The following is a 15936-nucleotide window of genomic DNA, read 5'->3' as shown; positions in this document are numbered from 1 at the left end:
ATTGGCCACTCCCCAAGCTAGGGCGGAGTGCGAATGTTGAGCTGGAGGTGGGCGGGGCGCCTTTTAACAGGGGGGAGCTGGCGGAATGGCGGTAGCCGTGGCGGTTCGGGGGTCGACGGCAGGGCGGCGCCTGTGGTTTAGGGTGAGATGGAATGACGGAGGCCCAGGGCTTGTTCAGGGGAAGGGGCCCCAGTGGCCCCCACGTGCCAGTTGCGCGCTGGTCAATTCATTGGGAAGGGCGAATACGATCTTTTCGTTCTTTTTAAATCTCCTCCACATAATCGGAGCGGAAGACGAAAAAGTGATTTAATGTTCCAGAATTGAGTTCTGGAGTCGGGCCGATCCTCGTCGTCTGTCACAGCGGCCACTCACGCCACTTCGGGTTTTATTTTTTGGGTGGTGGCAGATGTTAGGACGAGCCTGGGGTTTGCGGACTTCTTAAGCTAAGCGTGCATGTCTCCGGTGGCCTGCTCCCAATGCGTGTGTCGGTTCACCGCGCGAGTGGGTTTGCAGGATATCGGGAAACACTCCGCCAGATCGGTTCTGCAACCGGTGCTGCCTGTCTAGGTTAAGGACGCGAGGCGCACCTTGCAGGATCGGAACAAAATCAGCTTAGTCGAAAATGGTTTTAGGAGTGCGGCTGGGAAGAGTTGGTATTTGAGAAGCCCACAGCCGAGTGTCCCCCTTTTCTCATAGGAAATGTTAGTCAGAGCACCTTATTTTAGAACCCTGTCGGAGGTGTTTGACTCTCCAGGTAGTGTAGGATTGCAATTCGTATCAGCCCTGGACTGGAACTGCAATCCTGGAGAATCTGGAATACACTTTCCCTCTCTGCTTCAAGCAGTTTGCATTGTAGTTCTCCACCTTTCTCTTGGGTGAGGACTGATAAGTAGGAATATGCAGTGCTGTCCTCTTAAAACATGTTCTTGAAACTGTGGTATGTGCATTGTCAGTCAATTCTGAAGTATGGCAACCCTTTTTAGGGTTTTCCAGATAGAAAATATTCAGAAGTGGTTTTCCATTCCATATTAGTTGTTGTTTAGTCGTTAAGTCGTGTCCGACTCTTCGTGACCCCCTGGACCAGAGCACGCCAGGCCCTCCTGTCTTCCATTGCCTCCCAGAGTTTGGTCAAATTCATGTTGGTAGCTTCAATGACACTGTCCAGCCATCTTGTCCTTTGACGACCTTTTCTCCTCTTGCCTTCACTCTTTCCCAACATCAGGGTCTTTTTCATCTTGAATATGAATATGGAACCGAAAGTAGACTGGGCTAGAGGGAATGTGCTCATCAGTGTTTTGTGTCCGTATTACGTTCTGTAACAAGATTTGTGGTCTAGCAACCAGAAACCACAGTAATGCAATACTGAAGTTGCAGTGCAGTAAAGTAATTTATGTTGCTCAAAGTTAGCCTTGCTTGTTTCCAGTCTAAATTTAGACCATACGTTTCTTAGGCTGGGAACTGTATCTGATGAAGAGCTTGTGCATGGTGCCTGTTTGAATTTTGAGTGGCTGTGTGTCCCCACAGTGACCCTAGATTAGGGCTGGACACCTTCAAGAGTGTGAGTGGAGATACTTTTTGGCTGAGATGGGGGAAAAAGATTTTTCATTTAAACAAAGTTTCTTATTCACATATTTTGTTTCCAAGTGGACAGGCTGGATTTGATTTAAATCACAATTTAATTTTTTAAAAATCTGACTTTTTAATGGTTTAAATAAAATATTTTAATGTAAATTATTTAAATCAATTTGATTTTTTTTTAAAAAAATGATTGTCCACCTTGCAAGTGGAAATGTATTTCTAAAAGCTTGTGAGTATGATTCCACTTGTAAATAAGGTGTAGAGGAAGCATGTATCTTCCTTTAAAGCAGAGCAGAAAACATCTTACCTTGTTGGACTTCAACCACATAAACCCATAGCCAATAGGAAATGATGAGTGCTGCAGACCATCAACTGGAGCTCCGGAACTTGCTCTGTCCTGTTTTAACTGCTTTATTTCACTGCTACTGTAGTAGATTCAGTGGAGGGGGCAGTGAAGGTCATTGTTGTGCTGGTACTGCCAAGTCATTGCTGACTTATGCATTAGTGACCTTCAAAAGGTCCAATTATTAACAACCCTGTTTAGCTCTTGCAAACCCAAGAATCAATGCATAGCTTATTTAGTCTTCCCCCTCTTTTTGCTACTTTCAGCTTTTCCCAGCTGGAAAAAGTTTCTGGGAGAAATGGGTCATTGGAGGGCTGGGAAAATAAATGAAGTGGGAGCTGTGTGTTATCCACCATTGCCCTAGATAGACATTATTGCTCTACTGAGTTAATTCTGTCTTCCCTTTGTTCCATCTTACAGATCTCTCGGAAGTTAAATTTTTGCTGGCATTCCTCAGCCTTCTTTTCATCATCATCAGTGGTGAGTTATTGTATGGTGTTTAAAAGAAAAAATAAAAGAGGAATGGTGCTGTTGAAGTCTCCTTTTCTCCCATATACTGCTTGCCTAGGTTTGTGCAAGAGAATAAATGTAATTCTGGCCTGGTCCTGAGAAGAGGCTATTGTATGCAAACCAGACTGCTTCTACTCTCGCCAACAACTGAGAGTAGGGAAGCACCAGTTTTCTTGACCCAGTCATGTACAGGAGAATATTCTTCTATCTGTACTCATGTTGACAGGTTGAAAAATAATCACTTGGTTTTCAGAGGAACAAACAATAGACCTAATGGCTTGGGTGTGTTCAGTTTTGTAGAGAGAAGGGGAAAATAGAAAGAATTCAGTTGGGTTTTTATAAAGTGTGTGAAAAAGTCTCACCAGATTGGCAGCATGGCCTCATACATTACCTGTGGCATTGACCAGCACTTTGTATTCTACAGCCGACCACCAAACTCTTCATTGATGGCAAGTTTGTTGAGTCCAAAAGTAATGAATGGATTGATATCCACAACCCAGTAAGTGCAGCAATTTTTCTCTTTTGTGTTTATCTTCTTTCAGAGACAAATAGCCCCTTTTAATTATGCAGCTAACTACTCAGAAGAAGAGACAGATTTTATTATGATGCTATAAAGAGTATTTCTAAATAGTCTCAATTCGAAATGTTGTGCCACTGTCTTTCTCTTGAATTAAAAAAACTTACTTTCTTGGCTCCATATCAGAACCTTAAAATTCTAGAAAACAGAATTTCTTCTTAATTAGGAAAAGACAATTTAGATTGCCATTGGAGTGGTTCCTCATGGTGTGACAAAGTCCTGATTTTTGGCTGAAATAATCTAGATAATTTTTTAATCTTAAAACTATTTAAATTTACTACAAACCATGATGTGATATGCATTTACTGTACATCTGTATAGTCTTTGAAATTAGCTTGCTTAATGGAATCCTAAGTCTTCATTCTAGGACAGACTACAACTAATTTTATGCCAAGTATTATTTGGCATCTGCAGAGCATTGGGTCTGTAGGAGAAATACTTGAAGGTCTGTGTTTTTATGCTGCTAGCAAAGCAAGCTGGAATTACTTTTCCTCCCCTGTAGAGCTCCCTGAAGTCTAAGCAATTAATGGTCTGTAAAACCAAGACTCAAGAGTTTGCTGTTAGTCTCCATCCAACTCAAGGTTTATTTTGTGTATTTGAAATTATAACCCCGTCTTTTGAATAATGCCTTCAAAGATGAAGGAACAGAAGAAGCCAAGCATCCTTCTTATTTCACAGTGCAAAAAAATGTGCAGGAACAAAGGTGGAGCCTTTTGGGGTTGCTATCTCTTGCTTCTAGTTGCCCTGGTCCACGCAGAATGCAAGCTGAACTTGAAAAGAGATATATAGCCTATCTGTTAGCAAATATGCAGAAATGATTTAAATCAGTGGTCCCCAACCTTTTTGACACAGAGGGCAGGGTCTGTGCATGGGATAGGGGCACCCCTGCGCATGTGCAAAGGGGTGGCGCTCGCTTGTGTGGGCACACAGGCACTCGAACGAAGGGGCAGGCAGCGCTCGTGCAGCGCATGCACACTCGCATGCATGAAGGCATAGGGCACTTGCATGGTGTGTGCGCGAAGGGGTGGGGGACACATGTACTCACGCGTATGCACAAAGGGGCTGTGCGTAGGGAGTGCGTGTGCGGTGGGTGGGAGATCTGTCTCCACAGCCCGGTCCGGCCAAGGCCACAGACCGGCATCAGGCTGCAGACCAAGGGTTGGGGACTCATGATTTAAATTATTCTTTATGGTTCTAAAGATTGCATGTTTTTTAAAGGAAAAAACTCTTAGGACAGACTTAGTTGTGGACACGTCTTCTCAACAGAGTCTAGAGTTCAGCTGGGTGGGACTTGACCAAAGGAATCATGTACATGTACTTCCTATGATGCAAGTAGAAACAAAAATACTTTTAAATATTTGCTTGTAAAGATTACAAGTCTGGTTTACTGTTTAAAAAAAGATGAAAATAAGCCTTCTGTTCTCTGGTAGGGTATTAAAAACAACTATGTTTTAGTAAGTACCTAAATACAATAGCAGTCTGTTCAAGGCTAGTTTGTAACCTATGAACATCTTCGAATTATGACCAATTGAAAAGATAATGGAATTTAACTTTGAAGCTAACTTCTAGAAAGTAATGACTGGCTGCAAAGCTCTGCAGCAGCTGGTGGACACCTATTTTTAAATATATCTAAATTGTTAGAATACAGAGTAATCTTAAGTGAGGTTGAAGGGTGGAGAGGAAAATGATTAAGACAGTCCTCCATTTCCAAACCCTTGCCAGTTTGTGGTTGGAAGAGTAGGTGGATTACAGGTGTGTAAGAGACCTTATTTCCTTTCACTGGTACATTTTTCTCCTGCCAACCTAGCAGTTCGAAAGCATGCAAATGCAAGTAGATAAATAGGTACCACCATGGTAGGAAGGTAAGAGTGTTCCATGTCTAGGTCGTACTGGCCATGTGATGACGGAAACTGTCTTCAGAAAAACGCTAGCTCTATGGCTTGGAAAAGGGGATGAGCACCGCCCCCTAGAGTCAGACATGACTGGACTAAATGTCAAGGGGAACCTTTACCTAATTCTTATGGAGGAGGCCTTGTATACAGCAAATCCATATGCGTCTCTTGGCCTGGAATACTACCTTTTGGGCCAACTGTCGATAATAAATTTGTACTTCTCAAGATTTCTGTTGGGTATGGTGGGGCCTTTAATAAAGCTGCACCCTCTTCCTTATCAGAGGGGGATTTCCACCCTGTATTAATTGCGCTTAGATGGTTTTTCAGGTGGGTTGGGGTCATCTTTTATTTACAGTGATAATTATGTTCAGTTTGCTGTTCTTAACAGGCCACCAATGAAGTGGTTGGCCGTGTTCCCAAAGCCACTCAGAGTGAGATGGAAGCAGCAATGGCTTCATGCAAGAAATCTTTACCAAATTGGTCTGAGACATCAATTCTTAGTCGACAGCAAGTTTTCTTGCGATACCAACAGCTCATCAAGGATAATCTGGTGAGGAACTGCTATGAGTTTTCTTTTGTTTTTTAGCCTATAACATGGGATTTATAATAACTTTATCTACTGAATTGTTGCAAATGAGAAATAACACTTTTACCACTGAATTTACACGTTGAACAATTTCCATCAATTTAGGAAGTATCTTGCACTGCTCCGTGTAGATATTATCACTTCCTAGAAACAGCTGTTCTTTAGCCAGCTGACATTATAGCAAGGTGTTTTCTCTTTATAGAATGTTTCTTATGAAGATGAGGGAGAACCTGGGCCTTCCACCATGGTCTCCATCCATAGTTCCATCCAGATTAGTGTTCACATTGCCATGGGGACAGCAAAATGCTATCTTGTGGCAATAGTATGTGGTGGTGGTGATGCAGAACACATATTTTGGAATGGGGTAATGGGAGGATGAGATTCTCGCCAGGCAATAAAGCAATCACAGATTTGTCAGTTTGACTTGGCCTTCACAAGCTTTTCTTTCTAATTTGGATTGAAATGTGGTTGGCAGCATTACAATTTGTCATCACGGTGAACAACCCAGGTGAATCATTCATGGTCTGCATAGTGCAGCAAGGACTGGAGCAAAAGGAAGCGTCTATTCAGGTGGCTGTGTGACTTAGCCATTTCTTATATGGCTGCTTGCCCTTCAGTAGAACAAAATGTCCAACCTATTCCCTTCTGATTCCGTAGATCAGAAGCAGACAGTTGTGGCTCTCTAGATGATTTTTTAAAAACATATAACTCCCATCATCTCTTCTGAATGGCTAGGCTGATGGAAGTTTTAGACCTAGCATATCTGGAGCACCACTGTTGCCCATCTCTGCAATATTCTTTTCTAGGTTTGTGTGACTTGCCCTTGTTCCACCTTCATGAGTTATTTTCACTCTTTGTCTCCAGAAAGAAATTTCAAAACTGATCACCTTGGAGCAAGGGAAGACCCTGGCAGATGCTGAGGGAGATGTCTTCCGAGGCCTCCGTAAGCTGCTGGCATATGCGTCTTGTTGTACCTGGAAAATGGGTTTCATGGGATACTTCTGCATAACATGAGTTCTAGGAAGAAGAACCTAGAAAAAGAACTGCCTAAATTTTCTGCAATAGATTCCTTGAACCTTATAAACTGATTAGAATCCACCATTGTATGAACAGGTTTCTGCTTCCTCTTTTCCACGTTTCAGCCTCTGTTCCTTCCCAGAGTCTGCTCCAGAGATTTTTCAGATCCTCTGGAACAGCTTTTGAGGGCACACGAGGGCTGCACAGGTGTGAGAGAATTGTCAGCTTCCTTTGCTGATAGAAACCACTCTTGCAGCAGCAGGACCTAACTTGGAGTTGTGATTTCTATATTCTTTCAGCTTTCATTCTTCTTCATGTTTCCCCATTTCCCATAAAATCATAGCGTTAGGATATATAGTACTTATCTGGTCCAAGCCCCAGCTCACGGCCAGATACAACAACAGCATCCCCTTAAGACGGCTGCCCAGCATCTGCCCAAGTATCTCCAGTGAAAGAGAGCCAGGTACTTTCCAAAGCAGTTGGTTTAGGGTTTGATAGACTGAGAGCCTGTTTTTCTTTTCTCCCCATTTCGTACTATGAGCATCCCCAAGGATTTTTTCTAAAGTATGAAAATAGGCACAAAGTGTTATATGAGCACACTGATGCAGATAAATATACATTTCTGTATATGTAACAAGAGTGAGACATACCCTGAAACAAAAATGCAATATGAATTGGAGCTTTGGTGATTGCAGCATAGAATTGTGGAGTTGTAGAGCTGGAACGTTTTGCCAAGGGTCACCTATTCTAACCCCTGCAATCTCCTTCCCCAGGATCATCTCCTTCCCCAGGATCACTCCTGGTTATAATCTGGAGGAGTACAGATACATAAGAGTAAAGAGTAAAAGTAAAGAGTCATAATTCCTTTTAAAACACACTTTCCCTGTTATACTCCACATAGCATCAGCAGTGGCTGTTTTTGTGGCCCAATTTCCTATACAGACAGCCTGTGACTGGTGACAAAACTGCAGTTCTCCAACAGCTCAAGTATAGCAACAAAAAGGCAAAGGGCAAAAAAGCTGGCGCCTCAATCCACTTTGCAGGTTGGTGGGCAGATATAAAGTCAAAGGAAGCAGTAAACTGGGTCATGTGTGAATCAGTTTATGCATGTGCTGCCATTGCATAAGACGCTGGAGCGGCAGCACAAAGCGGGGATGTCCAGACTTTACCTGTGAATAATGCTTCTCTCACTTCTGCTCCTGTTCTAGAACAAGGAACATAACTGCATGATTTAGAGGAGGAACTGTGGCTCAATCAAAGGGGCTTGAGTTGTTGTTTCAACTTATATACTGTCCCATCGAGGGGCTAAAGCACTTTCTGGGAGGTTACCACATAATTATGCAAATAACACTTTGCTCCTCAGTGACCTGGGTAGTCATTTTACCAACCTCAGAAGAATGGAAAGCTGAGTTAGCCTTGAGCCAACTACCTGAACCCATCGGGACTGAATTGGGGTCATCAGCAGGGCCTTGACTGCCATTTAAACACTGCGGTAGTGCTCCTCTCTTCCTCAGTGGTTCTATTTTCTTCTCTGACAACAGTGACAGTGCTTGTTAATAGTAGAATCCTGTTAGAATAGTATATGTTTCTGTCAGCATAACACTGCCAGAATGGAAAGTGTTGGCACTGATTAGAGTGAGAAAGAGTAATCAAACTATGCCAGTGTGGGAAACAGGGTGCTTGGAAGCTGAAGAGCAGGAGATCTCAAAATGGCACTTTTTCTCTGTGTTGCAGAGGTTGTTGAACATGCTTGTAGCATAACATCCCTTATGTTGGGAGAAACCCTTCCTTCCATCACTAAAGACATGGACACTTACACTTACCGTTTGCCTCTGGGAGTGTGTGCTGGCATTGCACCTTTCAATTTCCCAGCTATGATTCCTCTTTGGATGTTCCCCATGGCTATGGTGTGTGGAAACACTTTCTTGATGAAACCTTCAGAACGTGTGCCTGGAGCCTTAATGTTCCTTGCCAGGCTGCTGCAGGATGCTGGTGCCCCTGATGGAACACTGAACATCATTCATGGGCAACATGAAGGTAACTGCAGAACAGATGTACATGGTATAATACAAACGTGGGATGTGTTGTGGGTGTAGAGGTCTTCTAGGGGACTGGTACTGTTTGGCACAAGTTGTGCCCTTTGTATTATTTGTGGATCAGTTTAAAGTATCTTCCCCATCTTTTCCACCTGGATATTTTCTGTCAATATGCATGTATTAAAAAGGGGGTAAAAGAGGGATTATTTTATTCTTAACATTTTTGTTTGCTGGTATGACTTGAGTAGTTCGTTTAGTGATTTAAAATACTTCAGTATTATGTAATGAAAGACACTTCTTCATCTTCACTAACCTTGACTATGCATTTGTGTGATGATGTGGGAGCAAAAAAGACATGGATATAGTGAGTCCAGATATTGAGCCAAAGGCTATAGAACTTTATATTTTAAGGAAGTTCAGTGGGAACCTCAAGATTGCTGTGGGAAGGGAGCAAATGAGAGATATAAACTGGGATTTTTGGTGATAGAAAGGATGGTTGCCATAGCAGAAGAACTAGTTGCCTTTTAATGATAAGATGTGATTAACAATGGTTCTGTTTTTGTTTTGTTTAAAGCTGTGAATTTTATTTGTGACCATCCTGATATTAAAGCCATCAGCTTTGTGGGATCTAATAAAGCTGGAGAATATATCTATGAAAGGGGGTCTAAGCATGGAAAGAGAGTACAAGCCAATATGGTAAATACAGTGCAGAAATCACCAGTTGACATACCTGTTTATAAAAATTATAAAATTTGATGTGATTATTTTAAAAAAGATTTTCAGTTTGGTTAATCATACTCTATGAGTATAGTATATTCAAGAATTCTGAAATAACTGTGTAGCAGAAATTTTCAAAACCTTTCTTATAAAAAAATCTGATTAGCTTTTCTCCTTCCTTTATATTGGGGGTTGCGACAACATTCAGATTTAATAGATTTAAACTAAGTTATGTTCTACTCAAGCTGAATGTTGTGAAGATAAAAATATATTTGGTGAATCTTTTCTACCAAGATTTTATCTATATTCTGGATGAATCATGGTGTGCCAAATAACTAAAATAAAACTATTTGGTAGCATAAATAATTTATTTTCTAGGGGAGCTGGAGCTAGTTACATCTACTAAGATTTGAGGAATTGTATGATTTTAGGGAGCTAAGAACCATGGAGTGGTGATGCCAGATGCCAATAAGGAAAACACTCTGAACCAACTTGTTGGAGCAGCTTTTGGAGCAGCTGGGCAGCGGTGCATGGCATTATCTACTGCCATCCTGGTGGGGGAGGCACAGAAATGGCTGCCAGAACTAGTGGAGAGAGCTAAGAAGCTGCGGGTTAATGCAGGTACCGGTACATTTTGGTATAATCCATTCTGTAGATGTAGACTCTCCTTCTCAAGCTGGGAATGATGATGATGATTATAATCCAACATATGTGGAAGGCACCAAGTTGAGGGAAACTGACGTAGAACATCAGAATGTGTTATATTGGGTTTTATTATAGTTCTATCATCTTTCACATTATTAGTATATTGCACATGGGCTAACTAAAAAGAAAGGTCGGCATTTTCTTGGTATTATGGCTTTAGCATAACAAAATTAAGGTTTCAGCATAATAAAATGTAATGTTTTATTATAAAAGTCTTATAAACTAGAAAGGCAAGACAAATGAAGAGAAGAAATGTGAAATCACTTCCTCAAAGCTAGAATGAAATGCTAAACTATTACAGGTGCTTTATATGTGGTTTAGGCCAGACTAGTCCTCCCTTGCTAGTATTTTGGTTTGAATTGTAGTTAGTTACTCTTGGTCCCTTCACCAATAGATGAGGTCAAAATGTTCTTTCCCCATCTTTCTTTTGGGAAACTGCCAACACTCCCTAAATTCTGTTTCTAATGGAGAACACAGTCTTGAAATCTTGCAGGTTTTGGAGCATTAGCTTTGATTATCAATATATAAGTAGAGGTTGGGTGAAAGCAAGCAACATCTGCATTGTAGCATATCTGCCTACCAGTGCTCTACTGTACATTTCTTCCATCCATCCCATCCCACCTCCCAAGTATTATTATCTGGTTTATTACAAAATAATTTATATTTTCTGGCAGGGACAGCAGGAAATTTCCCTTTAGATGCACCATCTTTAGATGTTGCCAGTTGGTCTTCATTTAAAATGATGTTCTTCCTCGGACATGGGGTTTGATCCCCTTGCAAAAGCTTCCCTCCTGGTGTATGTCTTTCTCTCTTGGTCTGTGATCCTCAGGGTTTGGTAAATTACAGTAAATATTTTTTGTGAAAGATGACCAGTACAACTTTTATCTAGTAAACCTTTCCTGCTCCCCCCCTCGCCAACTTGTATGTTGGCTTTCCTCTAAGGAGGTTGTTGTTGTTCAGTCATTAAGTTGTGTCCGACTCTTTGTGACCCCATGGACCAGAGCACGCCAGGCCCTCCTGTCTTCCACTGCCTCCCGGAGTTTGGTCAAATTCATGTTGGTCGCTTCCATGACACTGTCCAACCATCTCGTCCTCTGTCGTCCCCTTCTCCTCTTGCATTCACACTTTTCCAACATCAGGGTCTTTTCCAGGGATCCAAGGAGGTAGTTGCCATTTATTTATAATGTTAAAAAGAGCTCCACATATTAACACAGTAACAAAGACTATATTCATTTTGAATAACTTCACTAACTTGTTATCCTGCTCTCCCAAAGAATAAGTAGCTGCACAGAAAAGGATTTTGTACATTTAAATAGTTTGAAGCGAACCTATAAGTAATTACGGGTTCTGCAACTTAGATAGTCTAGATGCATCAATAGCAGTTTTGCAAGGGCAAATAACTGTTTAAAAAGATCCATCCAGATTGACGTTAAATGAAAAGATCTTAGGTTTTAAGCAGATTTTTTAATTCTTGTCATAGGAGACCAACCTGGAGCTGATCTGGGACCCCTGATCAGCCCACAGGCCAAGGAGCGTGTCTGTAAACTGATTGACAGTGGAGTGAAAGAAGGGGCCAGCCTTCTTCTTGATGGACGAAATATCAGAGTGAAAGGTTTTGAAAATGGCAATTTTGTTGGGCCAACTATCCTCAGTAAAGTTACGGTGAGTCAATATGCTAAGAAATAAAATGCTTTTGTGCTAAGGAAGGGAAAAGAAACTTCAGTGAAGGATCTTCCAGGAAAGAGTCCCCCCAAAGGACTGGTATTAGCCTGTCATTCATTGGTGGCAGAGAGGGAGGTCGTGAAATGTTGGAAATGAGCAGTTTATTTGGCAAAATAGATAAGCTTGCTTCACAGTATGCATGGAGTGTTCTCTTTGCTGGCAGATTTTACACACTGGATGAGGAAGAGGAATGTGAAAGGTCCAAGCATTAATGATCACTTGAACAGTGATTAATGTATTCTTGAAGGCTTTCACGGCTGGGATCTGATAGTTGTGGCTTTTTCATAGCCCAAAAAACCCACAACAACCATGAACAGTGATTGTTTATCAAACAATAATTGGGATGAAAGAACAACAGCCCAATATAAATACTGTAAGCAGACTCACACTGGAATTTATTTTATTTTATTTATTTATTTATTTAATTTATATGCCACCCACTCTACCCAAAGGTCTCTGGGCGGCTTACAACAATTAAAATTCAATGCAATAAAATAAAATGATTAAAATACAGTTAAAATACAATTAAAAAATACAATTAAAATTGCCATCATTAATAGTGGTGAACAGCTCCAGTGCAGTCCAGCTGAATTGCAGCAGTTGCAGCAGGCTTTATTAGTGATGTTAAAAATGAAATTATGTTTTTTGTATTTCTCTGTTTGCTGCAATTTAGTCTGTTTCTGTCTTTGCAGCCCAATATGACTTGCTATACAGAAGAAATCTTTGGACCAGTTCTAGTGGTTCTGGAAGCAGACAGTTTGGATGAAGCCATTGAGATAATAAATAAGAATCCCTATGGGAATGGAACAGCGATCTTCACTACCAATGGTGCCACAGCTAGGAAATACTCCCATCTTGTGGATGTTGGGCAGGTAGGCAGAGAATAATATTCATACAGAATACTGTAGCTCAGAGTGCCATTTGAATCAATTGGCTCGATGGTAAAGTACAGTTAAAAAAAATCTCAGCTAGCCACATTGAGACAAACCTCTGCCTGAGACCTTAGACTGATGCTGCCAGCCAAACTGGGGGTGGGAGGGTACTGGACTAGATAGATGAACAGTCTGATCTGGTATATAATAGTTTATGTTTTATCTTCATGGCCACCTCACGAAATAGTCTGGGCTGTTAAAGATATCTGACATACATAATCTTTACATTGTAAACACATGTATGAAGACATTTTCCCTATCCACACAGCTGTTCTTTGTGCTGAAGTGCCTGTCTCTAATCGTGTGAAGGCGGTTGCCATTTTAGTCACAAGGAAGTGAAATTAAATGTAATCTTAAAAGTGTCAATATTTTTATTCAGCATTAAGTGCACATGTTAAAAAAAATGCAAGCACCAGTCACAAATTGCAGACAGTTGTACCAGGACTATGGCAGTCAGTGTGAAGGGCTTAGTCTATAGTGCAAATAGTTTACTAAAGGGCAGCTAAGGGCCATGGGATTTTTGAGATCCCAAAATGAGAAAGTGAGGTTTTCCTTTAAGCGAAGTCCTACAGATAGACTTCTGATACTGGAGAAAGAAAAACATGTTTTGAGGGGTGTTGGAAGCAGTCCCAAGTAAATGGGGTGAAAGAATGTCAGGTTTGGATGACACCATTTTCCCCCTCCCACAGGATGAAGCTTTTTGAAACTCATGAAACAGGATTCAAAGAGCAAACACTACCTTACTGTATATATTTTGCTTCACCAGCCTAAACATGGTAGTGCACAGGAAAATATGTTACTGGATTCCCTTGCTAGCCTATAGGGTTGTTGAGCTAAATCTCCCCCCCCCCCCCCCCAATACATAGCAGCTTGGGAGAATTTTCATCAGCAGGGACGGAAAGGATTAAACTGTTTACTAGGATCCTAGCATTTATCAAGAAAAGTATTGGTGAAATGCAAAGACATATTTAATGATTATGTTTAGGTTGCAAAATACCAAATGCCTCAATGACTACCTCAACATTAATTTGATTCCAGGCTACTTAGATGCTAGCCCTGTTCATCTCAGTGCCCCCTAAATTGTCTGTTGATTTCTACCCGTGTGTTTGCATAAACAATGTTGTTAATATGATTTTGGTTTAGATTGGTGTGAACGTTCCTATTCCAGTACCTTTGCCAATGTTCTCCTTCACTGGCTCTCGTGGTTCCTTCAGGGGAGACACCAATTTTTATGGCAAGCAGGTAATTTGTTCAGTTTTTTAAAAATCTGCTTATGCTACTTTGAATATCTATTGCTTAGAAGTGTAAAAGGACATGTAAAAAAACAGATATTCAAAGAAGGACAAGCTGAATAAAAACTATTGAAGCTTGGTATCTACCTCTTTTCTCCTCAGGGTGTGCAGTTCTATACACAACTGAAGACAATCACTTCTCAGTGGAAAGAAGAAGATGCCACTGTTGCCAGGCCTGCTGTCGTTATGCCAACCATGGGAAACTAAAAGCAACTGCTTATACTTTCTGGGGTTGAAAGTGGAAGTATTCTTTGCCTGCTGTGGTACAGGCCATTCTTGGATACTTCCTGCTGTCCTAAAAACACAAAGACCTTATATGTCAGGTCTTTTGGTTTCAAATCTACGTAACTGCCCAGGACTGTTTAACGCAAATCTAGATTTTCCAGCTATGAATCAGCTAACTAATTGTCTTCTTGTAAACAAATACATTACAGTGAATAATTAGGTAAAAGGACAAGGTTCTTACATGACACTATTGAAAAACTGATCTCTGTATTTCATGGATGGTTAGTTAAGACGCAGTCCTCACAGTTGCTGCTTTTGCTACGTTCACATCTGGTGCGCATTGTAGCTGTAAGAGTCTTAACTGAACTCTTATGCCTCCTACCCATGAAATTCTCTGTGTATATCAGAGAACTTGGATTTCTGGTAACAAGACTGAAGTAAATAATGGGAAAGAAATCTGACTAGCTATTCTAAGTAGTCTTCAGGATTCTCACAAACTATAACAGTGTGGTTTTGTGAGGAGTCAGCGAATCCTCACTTGCAATAGGAATCTTAACTCCCATCATGCATGAAAGAAATACAGTAATCCAAGATTCTGAATGAAGATATTTTCTGCTTTATATGGTAACATGTCTAAATAGTTTTATATTGAATATTAACGTTGGCTGGATAGCTCAGTTAAATATCTGGCTGCAGAGCCAGAGGTTGGGAGTTTGATTCCCCAATATAACTCTGGGAAAACAAACAGCCTGTGTGGCCTTTCTCTACTTGGAAAACTCAGAAAAGAGTTGCCATATGAAATGATGACACACTATTATTATTACTAAATATTGGGGTAACCAGAGTGCATGGTGATCTTTCTTCCTGGGAAGCTAGACCAGCATGGCATGAAGAAAAATATTTAAGAGTCATTCAGTTCCACTAGTGTCTTCTGGCATATTACTTCCCACTGAATAAGTGTAAGTGGAGAACTGTAGATTCTAGCACTATGTATAAGGAAGTTCGTCGTCTTACAAGATGGGGACATCTATGACTCCTTAAAATGGAGCAGCTCGAATTGCACAGCAGAAGGTGGCATGCATAGATTAACTGTGAGGGATAGAATATACAGTAATGCTACTTCCAATCTTCATGAAGTGTTTTGTCAGTTTCTTAAACTCACAAAGTGTTTCTTTGTACTTGGGAAAAAATTGTTGCCTAATCAAGCAAATTGCACATATTCAATATTCTGCCTTTTATAACTAGCAAGAACTTAAAATAAATCTGATCATCATTACTTAAATTGGTTGTTCAGTTAGGTCTCACATTGCTGTTAATCATTAATAAATAGCTATTAACGACAACCCTTCTGGTTTTCTTCAGGATAAAAATATATTTCCTTTAAAGACTTTGATTTCAACTGGGGCCTTATTTGGATGTTACATTAAACCATGATTGAGTTTGGGCTTGTGCACTTTTCCTCCTTGGAAGTAGCAGTTTTGGAGGTTCTTGCTTTCCCTCAAATATAGCTTGTTTTTACAAAAGCACAGGATTATAATTTAACACTTAATTGTTTAGTTTAGTTAGTTTAATTGCTTAGCCAACGAATGGGTTAAACTATAATTTAACTAAAATCAATAATTAGTGCTAAACCATGATCAGTGGTGGTTTGGACAAAACCATTTATACTTTCAGCCCATTTTCAAAATAGCTAACCACGTTGCTTAAAAAAAATCAATAAAGTGATTAAAATCAAAGAATGAAGCAATACAATCAACCAGTAAGCATCAAAACAGTTAAAAAGACCAATCTGAAGAGATGTTAT

At 40.6% G+C, this 15936-nt stretch overlaps 1 protein-coding gene across 1 annotated transcript; it reads left to right on the top strand.

Annotated features, from left to right (window-relative positions):
- Positions 1–26: 26 nt before the first annotated feature.
- ALDH6A1 (aldehyde dehydrogenase 6 family member A1) lies at positions 27–15475 on the top strand. Its single transcript, XM_020807250.3, has 12 exons — positions 27–142; positions 2342–2401; positions 2856–2930; positions 5289–5450; positions 6351–6429; positions 8238–8540; positions 9114–9235; positions 9688–9877; positions 11442–11623; positions 12376–12555; positions 13759–13857; positions 14010–15475. The coding sequence occupies exons 1-12, from the start codon at positions 86–88 to the stop codon at positions 14112–14114; spliced, it is 1614 nt and encodes a 537-aa protein (XP_020662909.3). The 5' UTR covers positions 27–85; the 3' UTR covers positions 14115–15475.
- Positions 15476–15936: the final 461 nt, after the last annotated feature.

This window comes from Pogona vitticeps, chromosome 1, assembly GCF_051106095.1.
Source record: "Pogona vitticeps strain Pit_001003342236 chromosome 1, PviZW2.1, whole genome shotgun sequence".
In the NCBI taxonomy this organism is placed as follows: Eukaryota; Metazoa; Chordata; class Lepidosauria; order Squamata; family Agamidae; genus Pogona; species Pogona vitticeps.
Note: the sequence above shows the minus strand (reverse complement) of the source record. Positions and strands in the feature narration are given on the sequence as shown.